The sequence below is a fragment of the Cephus cinctus genome, unplaced genomic scaffold (genome assembly GCF_000341935.2).
Source record: "Cephus cinctus unplaced genomic scaffold, Ccin1 Ccin1_scaffold0272, whole genome shotgun sequence".
In the NCBI taxonomy this organism is placed as follows: domain Eukaryota; kingdom Metazoa; phylum Arthropoda; class Insecta; order Hymenoptera; family Cephidae; genus Cephus; species Cephus cinctus.
The window spans coordinates 64,495-77,770 of NW_014332982.1; the positions used below are offsets into that span (position 1 = coordinate 64,495).

At 37.3% G+C, this 13,276-nt stretch overlaps 1 protein-coding gene across 5 annotated transcripts in view; it reads right to left on the reverse strand.

The window, feature by feature from the left end:
* LOC107266009 (polyadenylate-binding protein 2-B) overlaps positions 1-13,276 on the reverse strand; it is a 46,520-nt gene that overhangs the window by 22,280 nt on the left and 10,964 nt on the right. For all 5 annotated transcript variants that reach the window (XM_015736034.2, XM_015736030.2, XM_025083257.1 and 2 more), the window contains 2 exons: positions 12,609-12,676; positions 2,613-2,854 (listed from right to left, as the gene is read on the reverse strand). In XM_015736034.2, coding sequence (XP_015591520.1) covers positions 2,613-2,854; positions 12,609-12,676 — 310 coding nt within the window. The remainder of the gene's footprint in view (positions 1-2,612; positions 2,855-12,608; positions 12,677-13,276) is intronic.

Consider the following 13,276-nt stretch of genomic DNA (forward strand, 5'->3'; position numbering starts at 1 on the left):
GAAGGGGGGGGGGGGGAATTCAAGGTCAAACAGGCTGAGAACTGCCGTCCGAAACCTGCGCGGGGTCCGTCGAAACTTCCACTCTCGTCGTCCTCTCTTCGTCCACTCTCCGGGGTGGGGGGCAAGAGGTTGTCTCAAAATGTCGCGCGAGAGGACCGCCGGCTCTGAGAGCGATCCTTCGCGACTTATAAAAGACACAAATCGCCGAAGCTTCTAGATTGTTCTACAAGGTTCTCGATCGCGTGCGATTCCCAGAATCGAACGTAAAATTTCTGGAATCCCCCATAAATTTATAGAAAAATAGGGGCCTCGGTGACGTCACTCCCGGAAATCATAGAGCTCACGACGCTAACTTAGCACGGACACCCACCATCGAAGGTTCTAGACTGTCGGTATACGTCGGTTACAGGAGTCCTGGTCCAGAACCCCCCAACTTATATTACTATTGTTCTTATTTATATTTACTTGTTTATTTATTTATTCGTTCATTTATCCATTTATTGGTTTATTAACTTTTATAAAAAGTTAAAATGAAATTTTATCGGAATGAATCTTAATAAATGTCGAAAATTAATTATTAATGAGTGGATAAATACTGTCTGAGACAAAAGCGTAGAAGGAACTTTTAGCTACAAATTCCACTCTTTTCACTCGTTGAAATATGAATTAATGGTTATAAGACACTCTGTATATTGGAATACGATTTGGGTACCGAATTTTGAGCTTTTCGTTTATCAAGCGAAAATTTGTGAAAAAAATCCCAAAAAATTTCCTGAAAGTACTTTAAGACCTTATTTATCGAATAACATTTAAAACATTTTGAAATATTGTGTAGTTTCTTTTAAATAAACAGAATATGCAGCTTCAAAATCTTCGCAATTGTCACATATAATGGTCATCATTTCCGAAACAGAATAACATAGCCAACAGTCAATATAATTGCAGACTCAGCACGTTACCCAGTGCACTGCCCGTGTCACCTACCCAGCTGCTTAGTTAAGTGCATTCCTAAGGTCCTAACCATACCTAAGAGCATCGGCAAAAAACAACTATATAAGCAGTCAAAGTACCGACGCTCAGAAAATCATTTAGTTTCACACACAAAAGATCGAACTGCACATTGTCACTCGTGGCTCTAACCGTTGGAATATCAGATCCAGTGTAATATTCGTAATCTGGCCTAAGTACGGATTCGGTATTACATACCCTAGGGAACAAACTGGATCAGTTACCGGGCAAAATTTAGCTGCATAGACTAGTCTTTCCAAGTAGCGCATATACTAGATAATTTTCTGTTCCACCAAAATTCTTTTCGCCTTACCCTCACGTACAGTCAGGTTTTGTAATCCAATTTCACGATTTTTATCCCAGTATTTCTCATAACCGAAACACTGTATACAACAACAATTAATTGGAAACTACCAAATCATTTGTAACAATATATCGCAAATTCACATTTTACTCGCGTCTTAAATATCTATTGCCCATCCTTAAACATTTCAGGAAATATCTCTCCACGTTGGAATAGCAAGGCGTGTTTCAACACCTTAAACGAGCAGCGAACTCACCATTGAGTGTATTCTTATCGCTCGAAATTCACTCAATTATTCACGTTACCTCTTGTCGTTCTTTTTCTTTTGATTACTTCTAAAATTTGTTTATCAAATTTAAAGGCCTCGCTAGCCACTACGGCCTACGTAACACAATCGATAAGGATAGAGAAAGGGGAAAAAGGCTACATTCGTAAAAAAAATCAAGGAATGCAAAACTCCATAGTTCAGCATTAATTGCATAACATGCTACATTTTAAGATAAGCTTAGAGTCATATTCTTCTGATGTCGGGTTCAGAAATTATTGATGATTGAATGTGAAGTTTTTACGCAACGCAGGCATCGGTCCACATGGTCACTCGCAGCGAAAGGCCCCGTACTTAGGTCAATCAAGCTGGAACCGCCACAGTGGAAAATCGAAATAATTTCTATTACAAAAATAGGAGCTATTAAAGAGCTAATTAAGTGACCTAATTAAAATTTTAGAACTCCACTCCTTTTCGTCAAAACCTGTGGCGGTGCTAGCTTACAACAAAGTATCGACACAGATTATAGTGTCGTGTCTACCAAGCCCTTATATGGGGTATTTAATTACCTCGTATGACTAACGGTGATTAAAAAGTGCATGTAACTAGCTTTTAATGTGACATGTTTGTTTTAATTTTTTTATTGTTTATGTTGTGGCGGCGGTTCCAACATTATATGAGCTTGCACCGCCACAGATTTTTACTAAAAGGGGTGGAGCTCTAAAATTTTAAATAGCTCTTAATTTTACAATAAATATTATTTCATTTTTCTACTGTGGCGGCTCCAGCTTTATTGATGTCCCGTACTTGAAAGGTTAAACAGAATCTCATGTCGTTACATTCCAAATTAAGTTTATGAGTAGTGTGAAGTAAAAAAAAAAGTAAGTAAAAGTAAAACGCTGAGGTAATCTATTACTTCAGGGTGACTAGTACCAGGTTAAACAATCATTGTAAGTGTTGTACACATATCTTATGCCACACGAAGTGCAAGTAATACAATATTCGGAAATTTTACAAATTTTCATTAAATCATACCTATTTGTCATTGACATTCCTGGCCTGTTTGTCCGTTTAAGCATCACTTTGATCTGTCGACCTCGGAACATAGATTCATCCATAGCCATCGCCGTTTGTACAGAATCTCGATCAGCAAACTCTATGTAAGCAAACCCTTTAGGATGTCCATCAAATTTGTTGCATAATATCGTCACTCTGTTAACACTGCCACATCCATGGAAATGTTGCTCCAATTCTTCTGCAGTTGCTCCATAATCCACCTTAATTCATAGGAGACATATAAAAAATGGCAAGTTTTATAAAACAATAATCAAATTACAAAACGTTTTTCTTTAATTATTCAATTATACACACCGAAAGAATAATATGGGAATAATCTCTTAATTCAGCATAGCAATCAAATCATATTCCGGCGTTCTGTCGACTTGCGTTATACATAGCCATACAGTTACTCTGCGTATCGTTATACGATGGACGAAACATAGAAATTATATCCATATTTTAGACCCTCGAGATTTTAGTGATCCTCTCAATACATAGTAAGGTATACAGGGTATTCGTTATGTAACGCACTGTAGTAACACTGTTCCATTTCTTATCAAATTCTAAGGAATACGTATTTTCATTTTTTATTTCATATATCAAAATTTCGAGATAATCAAGGTCGAAGTTGCAGTATGGCGACCAATCAGAACGCGTTTAATCGGAGAGTAGATGACGTTGCGAGCCAGCCCGCAAGGCCTGCTTACACTAAGCCAATAACACTAAGAGTATCGTCGTAGTGTTCCTGTTTATCTGCATGTAATTGAGTAAGATACAATCGCACGCTGTAACGTCAGTGAATTTCAGAAGATACCCTTTATTCCTTATAATGTCTATTCCTTTAATCTGACAAGATAGTTGTACCAACGTATTACGTTTTGAGTGGTCCTGAAAAGGACCGATTTTGATCTACGCATGACCGAGCTTGGATCTCGACATGCTAATCTGCAACAATTACATACATTTTCTATGATAACAGTAGTAAGTCTACTGCAGTCGAATGACTCGTTTACAAATTACAACCTATTTCGCTTCACATTTCGGAGACAGTCAGTTTGATTTATGTTGTTCCAACTGCAAGATCGCATTATGAGTAATTATTCTGTGAGATAATATTGCGACATGTATTGCGTGTTAGCCCACCCAATGTAATGGCAGCCAAACATAAGCAGCGCAAGAACATGTAAATAGGTATCCTAATCGGCGACATCTTGATAAAAATATTACGTACTTTACAATATTTACTGTTTCAGAATAGTCATTATCCGAGATCCAAGCTCGGTGATGCGTATATCAGAATCGGTCCTTTTCAGGACAACTCAAAATGTAATACGTTGGTACAACTATTTTGTCAAATTAAAGAAATAGACAATATAAGGAATACAGAGTACTTTCCAAAATTCAATGACGTTACAGCGAGCGATTGTATCTCACTCAATGAATGTAGATAAACAGGGACACTACGACGATACTCTTAGTGTTATTGGCCTTGTGTAAGCAAGCCTTGTGGACTGACTCGCGACATCAGCTGCACTCCGTTTAAACACGTTCTGATTGGTCACATTACTACAATTTCAACCTTGATTATCTGGAAATTTTGATATATGAAATAAAAAATTACAATACACGTATTCCTTAGAATTTGACAAGGAACGCAACGGTGTTACTACAGTGCGTTTTATAACGAACACCCTGTATACATTAATCAGTGTGGTGATTTTAACCGTACTGTATGCATATCTCCGTAGATTCTATAGTGAGGCGACCACAATATGTATTGTAACGTATTTTCTTAACTCGACACCAATAACGAAAATCCGAGAGCTAACCTACGTCACCTTCGGCCGTCGACCCTTTAACCATGTATCCGCATGCCAGGCGTGCGGCACGCCAATTCTTGTTTCACCGTGAACCGACGAGCCGGTATGACCTGAGAGTTGAGGTGGGACAGTCTCAACTCTGCCAAAAAGAGAACTCTGACGAAACTTATCAGAAATGACGATAGCCTAACGGATCCTGTCGATTTTTGGTAACGCGTAAAATCGAGAAACGCAACCGTAGGTGCTGATCTTTGGGATCGCGTAAAATCAGCAAACGCAACTGGATGCACGAACAGAAGCGACCGGTCACGGAAATGCATGGCCGCTCAAGCTGCTAGGTTGAAATAGAAAGTGTTAAAGTAAGCGTCAGGTAAATAGTGCCGGAAACAAAGAGTAATTGATCGAGAACGTAGCAGAACGAATCGGAGCTATAAAATCGAAAACCCTTCACCAATTAATAAATTGAGAGTGCTCACCGGAGCTGGCGCAGCTAATCCTTCAAGGCCGAGAACTGTATCCATAGGATACTCAGGTGGGCACTGCACTAGAGCACAGCACTGCACCTCCAAAAAAACACAGAAAATCTATAGGATTTTCAGGATATTACAAGAGCAACACGAGAATTACACGAGCGAGAACTTTCTATACCGTACAGAAAACACAGCTAGCAAAACTATCAACAGATAGCACAGGAGCGTGAGCCAGTTCGAGGCACCTCGATCGATGTCCTAAGACAGATTATGTCTTGAAAATAGTCAAATTCGGGAACTAATGATTCTGATTGGTAGAGATACTTATGGCCAATAACTCTTAACCTTTCCCTCGAGTCTTTTCTTTAAACTAAATCGAGAGCATTTCTTAGCGAATTGGTAAGTAACAGGTCGGAGATCCTCCACGGCCGCTACCCCAGAGCATCGGGCAATAGCTGAGCACAACAACCATAACTCGGGTCATGGGGTTCCTCCTATGCCTTTAACTGTAACAAAACGGTATCTCCACCCACTTTGCAGCCCTTTATCACTCTCCAGCAGGGCGCCGATACCTCACCCGGGATTCTGCCGGTTCGTAGCGACGTCTCCATCGGATACCCACCACTGTCATTCAACTCAACTCAACTCAACTCAACAATAATGAACCTTTCCGAGAGCATTGGCGTAACTGTACGAATCAGCCCAAAAGCGTAGCTTCTAAGTGGGATGGCGACTCGAAAGGAACCATAAAGCGAGAACATTATCTCAATCGGTAGCTGGAGTCGCTTTCTGACTATAAGTTGCAAAATTACGTCACAATATGGGCACCTTTCCTATACTGCATTGTCCACGAGCATAATTCATTTTCACCCAAGAGTATGGGGAGATTTCCCAAACTGCCGAAATATTTTCAGTTTTCTATCTTGTGTCGGATGCAATCCCATGTTTTCATAGTCTATAACCAAAAAATGTGCTCCGTGTATCAATTTGCTGAATGATACACTAAAGGAATATAATATTATTGCGTAAATTACGTATACAGGGTGTTCCGAAACTACCTGACCCGGTGGGTATGGCGGTGTTCGGGAGGCTTCACTGATCACGAAAATAACCTTCCTTTTGTCCGGAAGCTCTTAGTCTTTAAATGGGACCAGGTCAAAGTTGACCAATCAGAGGGAGGCGTCAAGAGAAACGTAGGCACCTACGAACTCTGAGTTTTCTTCCCTTGCATTTGTTTCTCGGTAGCTTGTTTCTTGTTTCCAATAGGCATGTCTTCGGCTGACGTCATCCTGCCGGAAGCCACCGAGAAACAAAAGCGAGGGAAGAAAACTCAGAGTTCGTAGGCGCGTACGTTTCTGTTGACGCCTCGTTCTGATTGGTCAACTTTGACCTGCTCCCATTTAAAAACTATGACCTTCCGGACAAAAAGAAGGTCATTTTCGTGATCAGTGAAGCCTCTCGAACACCGCTATACCCACCGGGTCAGGTAGTTTCGGAACACCCTTTATATTCTTACATATTTTCATCTGGTAGTACAGCATCACTTAAGGAGATCGTACACTTAAGGTATTACTACGGACCGAAAAATAACAAAATTTTCAATGTAAGATTTGAACAATCCAGCGTCAACTTTTGAACTGGTACAGTTCACTCACACACGCCCATCCCTGCATCGATAGGCGCACACTAATATACATTGGATGTAGTAGTGTATACGTATATACACCGAATACAGTCTCAAACGCAATGTTGCCGTAACGCTCTTTTGTCTAGTCGTCGTACGAAAGATTTCGTAATAAATATCGAACTTCTTTCATGTCTATCAATAAATCCTATGAGTAAAAAGTTCTGACTAAAAATCTAAAAAATTCCTAATTTTTTCCTTTGCCACATACTAGTTTTTCATCGGAATTACGCGGACGAGTCAAATGCAATAAAAAAAACCATGCGCGTTTTATTGGCCAGGTATAGGGAATACGTGTTACGAGTCCTGACTTTTACTCGGAAATACTCGGAAACTGATGAGTGAATCGTGTTAACAATTTGTAGAGAGATGTACTGCTATATGAATTAGACGTAAAACAAATTTCAGCTCGATTAGGCGGTTTTGAGTTTACCGTAGTAATACCTTAAATGACCAAAATATATGACTTGCATCTTGAATTTATGTTTCAGTTGTTTTTGTTCTTTAGGCTGCATACCGAATAATATTTAACGATATTTATTTAAAAATATTCATATAATTCGTAATAATTCGTAAAATATAAATCACCATAAAACGCGTATGCGGTAAAACGGGTTTAGGTACCAGGGTTTAATAAATTCCTCCAACAATATTTTTGCAACAACTCCATTATTAAATTAACAAATTGTAAAGATGATTACCTTAATATATCTATTAAAATGTATTCGTTGAATAGCCGTTGCTATGGGATATAAAAAAGAAGAAGAGAAGACTGAAAACGAGTCTAATAATCCTGAACGTACGATTATTTTTCAGAAGTGGGATTATAAGTTGATACACGTGCGAATTTCTAGTGAATGAATCTGGGATTCATAAATAGAATTAAATTAACGGAATTCTTCAATCGATCGTTAATATGATTCGAGCAATCAAGATTATTGATATCAAATTCGGAAATTGAGTTATCAAATAATACACCGTGAATTCTAACGTTATAAGTCCGTCGGAGAGGAGAAAAAGAGGACGACCGAAAAAAATTCAAATCGACACGACAGTCCAGAAATCAGAATACGGAATACGCCAAACAATGAATAGGACTCCAATGCAATCAACAACCGGAATACAATCTAAAAATAATGCAGAAGGAGTAGGCCATCAAGGTTTTGTCGAACAATGTTCTGTTAGTGGACTTGGGACCTAATCTCCTGGAATTACACAGATTAACATTTGCGAAACGTCGGCAATACGCTAAAACCAGAGGCGGCAACCATCCGGAAGCCACGAATTTTACTACTTAAAAAAATTACGTCTGCTACAATCCTATAAGTCGAATACGTATTTCCATGGAACTATTAAAAGTTCTAACGAGTTTCAATCCAATGGTTCAAAATGTTGGCATTAATCAATGGATTAATAAAATAGAAGAATACGCAGATATGTACGGTTAGGATGATTTAACCACGAAACATTACGCTCTATTAAAACTCGAAGGTATCGCAAAAAATGAAGGAATAGTCTTGAAAAAGCCGACAGAACATGGGAAGACTGGAAAACATTATTTAAAAAATACGTTTCTGAGCGAAGAAACTGGTATCAAGAAGGTTTTAAAGGCTCAGAATTACAAATAGCAGTCGGACCAAAATATTATCGAATATTTTTATGGGAAATTGTCACGATGCAACAATGTTCAAATGAGAAAACGTGAAATTGTCAAATGGATCGTCGATGGGTTGGAGAATGTCCGAAACCATTCATATTTGGGAACTCTTTCTCGATATAAAGAAACAATCGATCTATTACCAGATTTGAAAAAGGAAGATAATTTTATAGGAGACCATATATGTCCAACGTCGAAATTAATGTTTTCACAGAAGGAAAGTCAGCGTTTGGATCATCAGAAAATAGGACAGCCAAATAAGTTGCATCGTACTCCTGCACAAGAAAAGGTAACCACAATAACAAGAGATACGAAAAAAAGTTACTTGTTTCAAACGTGGAAATGTTGGTCACTACACATGAAATTATCTTGAAAATTTAGAAAAAAAAAGATCGACCAAAAGAATTAAGAAAAGTAGATAACGAGACAAATTTACACATTTAATGGAAACTCTCTCGCAACATTTTTCAAGAAACGTTAATTAACCACAACGAAATGAGGTGTTACGTTGACTTGAAAAACGGAGTGACCACCTCCAGGAAGCATCACGCTGATAGATTACACTTGGCATATTTTGAAAGTAAACTTAATTCACGTTAGGATACGGTGGAGGTCAAGTCACTCCAATAGGTGTAATTGGCCATGGAAATTGAAATTAGTGGAGTTAAGGCAAAATGTAATGTTTTCGTAGTTTCGAACGAAGCACAGCTCGTACCATTGTTGGACGGAGATTCTTATACGGAACAGCAGAATGGTCATATTTTAAATACAAAAAAAGTCTTGAATATAACGAGTAATATAGGCGGATTATTGAAGATCGAGACAGCAAGACCGAGTAAAGCCAAATTCATAACTGAAGATGAAAGTCATTCTGAGGAATCATCTTGATCACATCAATGCTGATAGTATTTCAGAAATGATTTTTACGTCGAGGGTATAATAGTATAAGGGAAACGAATGATACAATACCCCGATGTATTATTAGCACAAATGGAAAAAGATCATCCGTCATGTCAATAATGAATTTGAGCAGTATCGAGATGACGATTAAAAAAGGATAGACGATTGTACGTCGAGAAGCGTTCATGGAAGAAAGAATGAGAAATCTACAACAAAGAAATATAAAGATGAGATCGATTCGGATCTAGACATAACACCGACACGTTGATCCAGTTAATGAATATAGATGTAGAGGGGTCGTCGCGAGAAACCTACAATAGATGAAAAAGCAGAACTTACAATTAGCTGAAATGTTTATTCATTTAAATACGGACAAACCAGTCTGTAATCGATCAAATCGACTTATCATGAGAAAGAACAACTGAAAGACATGATCGCGGATTTGAAGAAAACGGATATAATCGAATATAATTCGTCTCGATATGCAAGTTTGATTATATTGGCGCGGAAAGAAAATAGGAGAAGTAAGGATATGCGTCGATTGTCATTCGTTGAACAGGATATCACGATCAAAGATAGATATTCATTACCACTGATCAGTTGGACAGATTGAGCGGTCATCAATACTTTACAAGTCTGTAAATTACCCATATCCGTTTCAACATGAGTGACGATTAATTTTAAGAAATGACATTTCTTTAAAACGAAGGTGGATTATCTGAGCTTTAAGATTTTAGAGTCGTTTATCGAACCAGGTACAAAGAAAGTAGACTGCAATCAATTTTTCTTGACACGTACGAATGTCGTGGCCGTAAGAAGTTTTATTCGATTAATCAACTTTTTTTCGAAGATTTGCGAAGGGTTTCGCAACAATAATTATAAAACCATTGACGATATTATTGGCCAAAAAAGAAAATTTCATTTGAAATTCGGAACAACAAAAAGCGACAGAGGAGATCAAGCTGAGACTATCGTCCAGATTAATATTTCCAATCTACAATGGGAATGCGAAGACGAAAATTCACACAGACGTTAGTCAACACGAGTGAGGAGCGGTTTTGTTACAGGAATAAGAAGATAAACGAATGCAACTAATCAGTTATTTCGGTAGAAAAACCACAAACGACGAAGCCAAGGACCATTCGTACGAGTTAAAAGCATTGACAACTGTCTGCGCGCTGGAAAGATTTCGCGTACATCTCATCGGAATGGAAGTCATAATCAAGACGGATTGCAATAGTATGAAACTCTTAGAAGGCAAGAGAGATTTGAATCCTCGTATAGGAAGATGGTTTATAATCTCATAAACCGGATTATCGGAATTCAACCATTGCATCAAATATTTGAAAAACGAACATAATTGTGTCGCTGGTGGATTCAGTCGTCATCCGCTAATCCGGCTGAAGCTTCGCCAATCATTGGAATGCCGACCATGGGTATCAACGTTAATACCGATTGGACAGCAGCTATGCAACGAGCAAGTCTGGAGATTCTCGCAGTAACAGACAAGTTGGAAGTTGGAGATGCGGAAGTGCATAAGAATTTTACTATGTGCAATGCCACAGTATATCAAGTAACAAAGGCAAGATGGCGACTGTACGTTCCCAGAGAACTAACGCAGGATATAACTACGACAGTTCATAAGAGTCTTGCACATTTAGATTTTAGCAAGACTCTCCCGAAATTGAAGAAAACCTATTATTTCCCAGGAATACGAAATTACGTTACAACTTACGTTAATCGCTGCATAAATTGTTCATACTATAAAACAGAAATGGAAAAGAAACCTGGATATTTAGATCCAAGAGAAAAAGGAAGTGTCCCTTTCTAGACGATTCACGTTGAGCATATGGAGCCTTTCAACAAAACAATACGAGAGAATAAATCTGTTGATAAATACTGAGAGAATAAAACTGAAGATTACAGGGACGATGAAACTATTGTAGCACTACAAAAATTAATGTCCCATTATGATAAGCCAAGACCCATCATTAGTGATCAAGGAGCAGCATGTATTTAAAAACAATTTAAAAACTTTTGATTGGAGTTTGAAATACATACAGATTGCTATCGACACTCCAAGGGCAAATGATCAAATAGAAAGACTGAATAGTTGTAATTTTGAATTGTTTGCCCATTATATCAAGCGAAATAGAACACAGAGGCCCGTTTTCTTCAATTGGTTCAATGCATAAACTCCGTTTATCTTCAAAATAAAAGTATCTGATTGGCTAATAGTACAGTTAAACCGAGTTTAAGCATTGAACCGCATCGAAGAAAACGGGCGAGAAACTGGGGTGAGAAAATCTATAAAATACAATGGAGTATAAATAACAGTACTCATCCGATAACCAAGCAAAGGCCACCCGCAATTATCTTCAACTACAAACCAGTAGGAAGGGGAGATTAAATATAATATTAACTCGCAAAATAAAAGAACTGAATAAAGTATTTGAAGTCAAAGAAGAACGCGAGGATGTCACAGAACTTGTATAAACGAACAAAGAAGTACTACGTGAACAATTTAATAAGAAGCGCAACTGCGCAGAAAAATTAAAATCGGGACAACTAATATTAGTAGAAAGTAGAAAATTGGCAAAAAATTACAGTGGACCTTACGAGGTCGTCAAAGAAAAAAAAAATGATCGGTATCTGATTCAAGATATCGAAGGAGAAAAACAGAGTCAATGATTCTACAAAGGTATAATTACTATGCATGGATCGAAAATAATTCCCAGAGTAGAATAATTTTGAAATAATCATCGCCGAGGTAGTCGATTACTATGAGAAAGGCCGAATTGAAAAAAATTATCTAAATATATCTATGAAAATGTATTTGTTTAACCCTTAAACGTATGAATTAAAAAAAAAGGAGGACCAAAATCTGGATGATTTCATTCAGGTACTAGTAATGACTTTTAAATGCTTGGTATCATTTTTGATACTAAGTTCAAAGTTATAGGAAGCAATTTACTGTATGTTTCATGATAAAATAAATGGTTCGAATATAAGACAACACTTTTTGCCAATTTAAATTCACCAATCGAAAGAACTGGGATTAGGCTACAATCAATGTCAATATTTTTATTTAAGCAAAAGTGAAACGGTATGAGCCACTGGCCAATCGCACTAGAATCTATTTGTAATGTAATTAAATTTTTAATAAAACTAAACCGTATAATTCTTTGCCGGGTCACACAAGTATTCATGTAAGTTTTTATAATTAATACAATTAATATATAATTTATAAGTATTCAAATCCCCTTTCGTTATTATAAAAGTTACACCTGTCGTTATCACGTTACGAAATCATACAGTCTAATTAATACCATTGTCATTACTTTTCCGCAATACTGATGGCTTTGTCGATCCCTTTTATATAAATGCCCAGAGGCGAAATTCGAACTTTCTTAGGTAACATAAAAATAAGACACTACTTACATTGCCGACGTAAATAGATCTGCTATCAACTTCCATCTTATCTTCGATAGACATATTCAACGGACTAGCTGCAAATATAAGGAACAGACAATTTTAAATAATGTCAAATAAGAAAACTTTTGGTTTTGCAATAGTAGAATGTTTATAATGCTCTACGTAGACTCAAACAATAGAATAAATGATTAACCGATCCTTTTGAAATTTTGTACACTATTTCTACACATAAATCAACAGGTAGTCAGAGGGAGTTTTTTTTACCATTTTTTTCCATTTTATAATAACAAATTCAACGGAATTTTCAAACGAAAATCGCGTTTTTCACTTCAAAATACTGCTAAAACTAAAAAAATCGAAAAAAAACTCCCTCTGACTACCTAGGGAAACATATCACCTTTTAAACGCATTTCGACTTTTTTGTTTGAGATGATCCGGTAACGACGAGTTATCAAGTTGACCGCATAACAACTTTTTTTCGAGGCGCTTTCGGAGATTCGCTGTCACGGACTTATTTATTGATATTTTTAATTGAAAATTTTTTCAAAGATACTTCAGATGTTATACTATAACGTGTATATGATATAAATAACCCAACATTATTCATATTTCAAAAAAAAACAATCATGAAAATATGTCTTTATTTCGCCTTTAAAACCTCCCCCCCCCCCCCC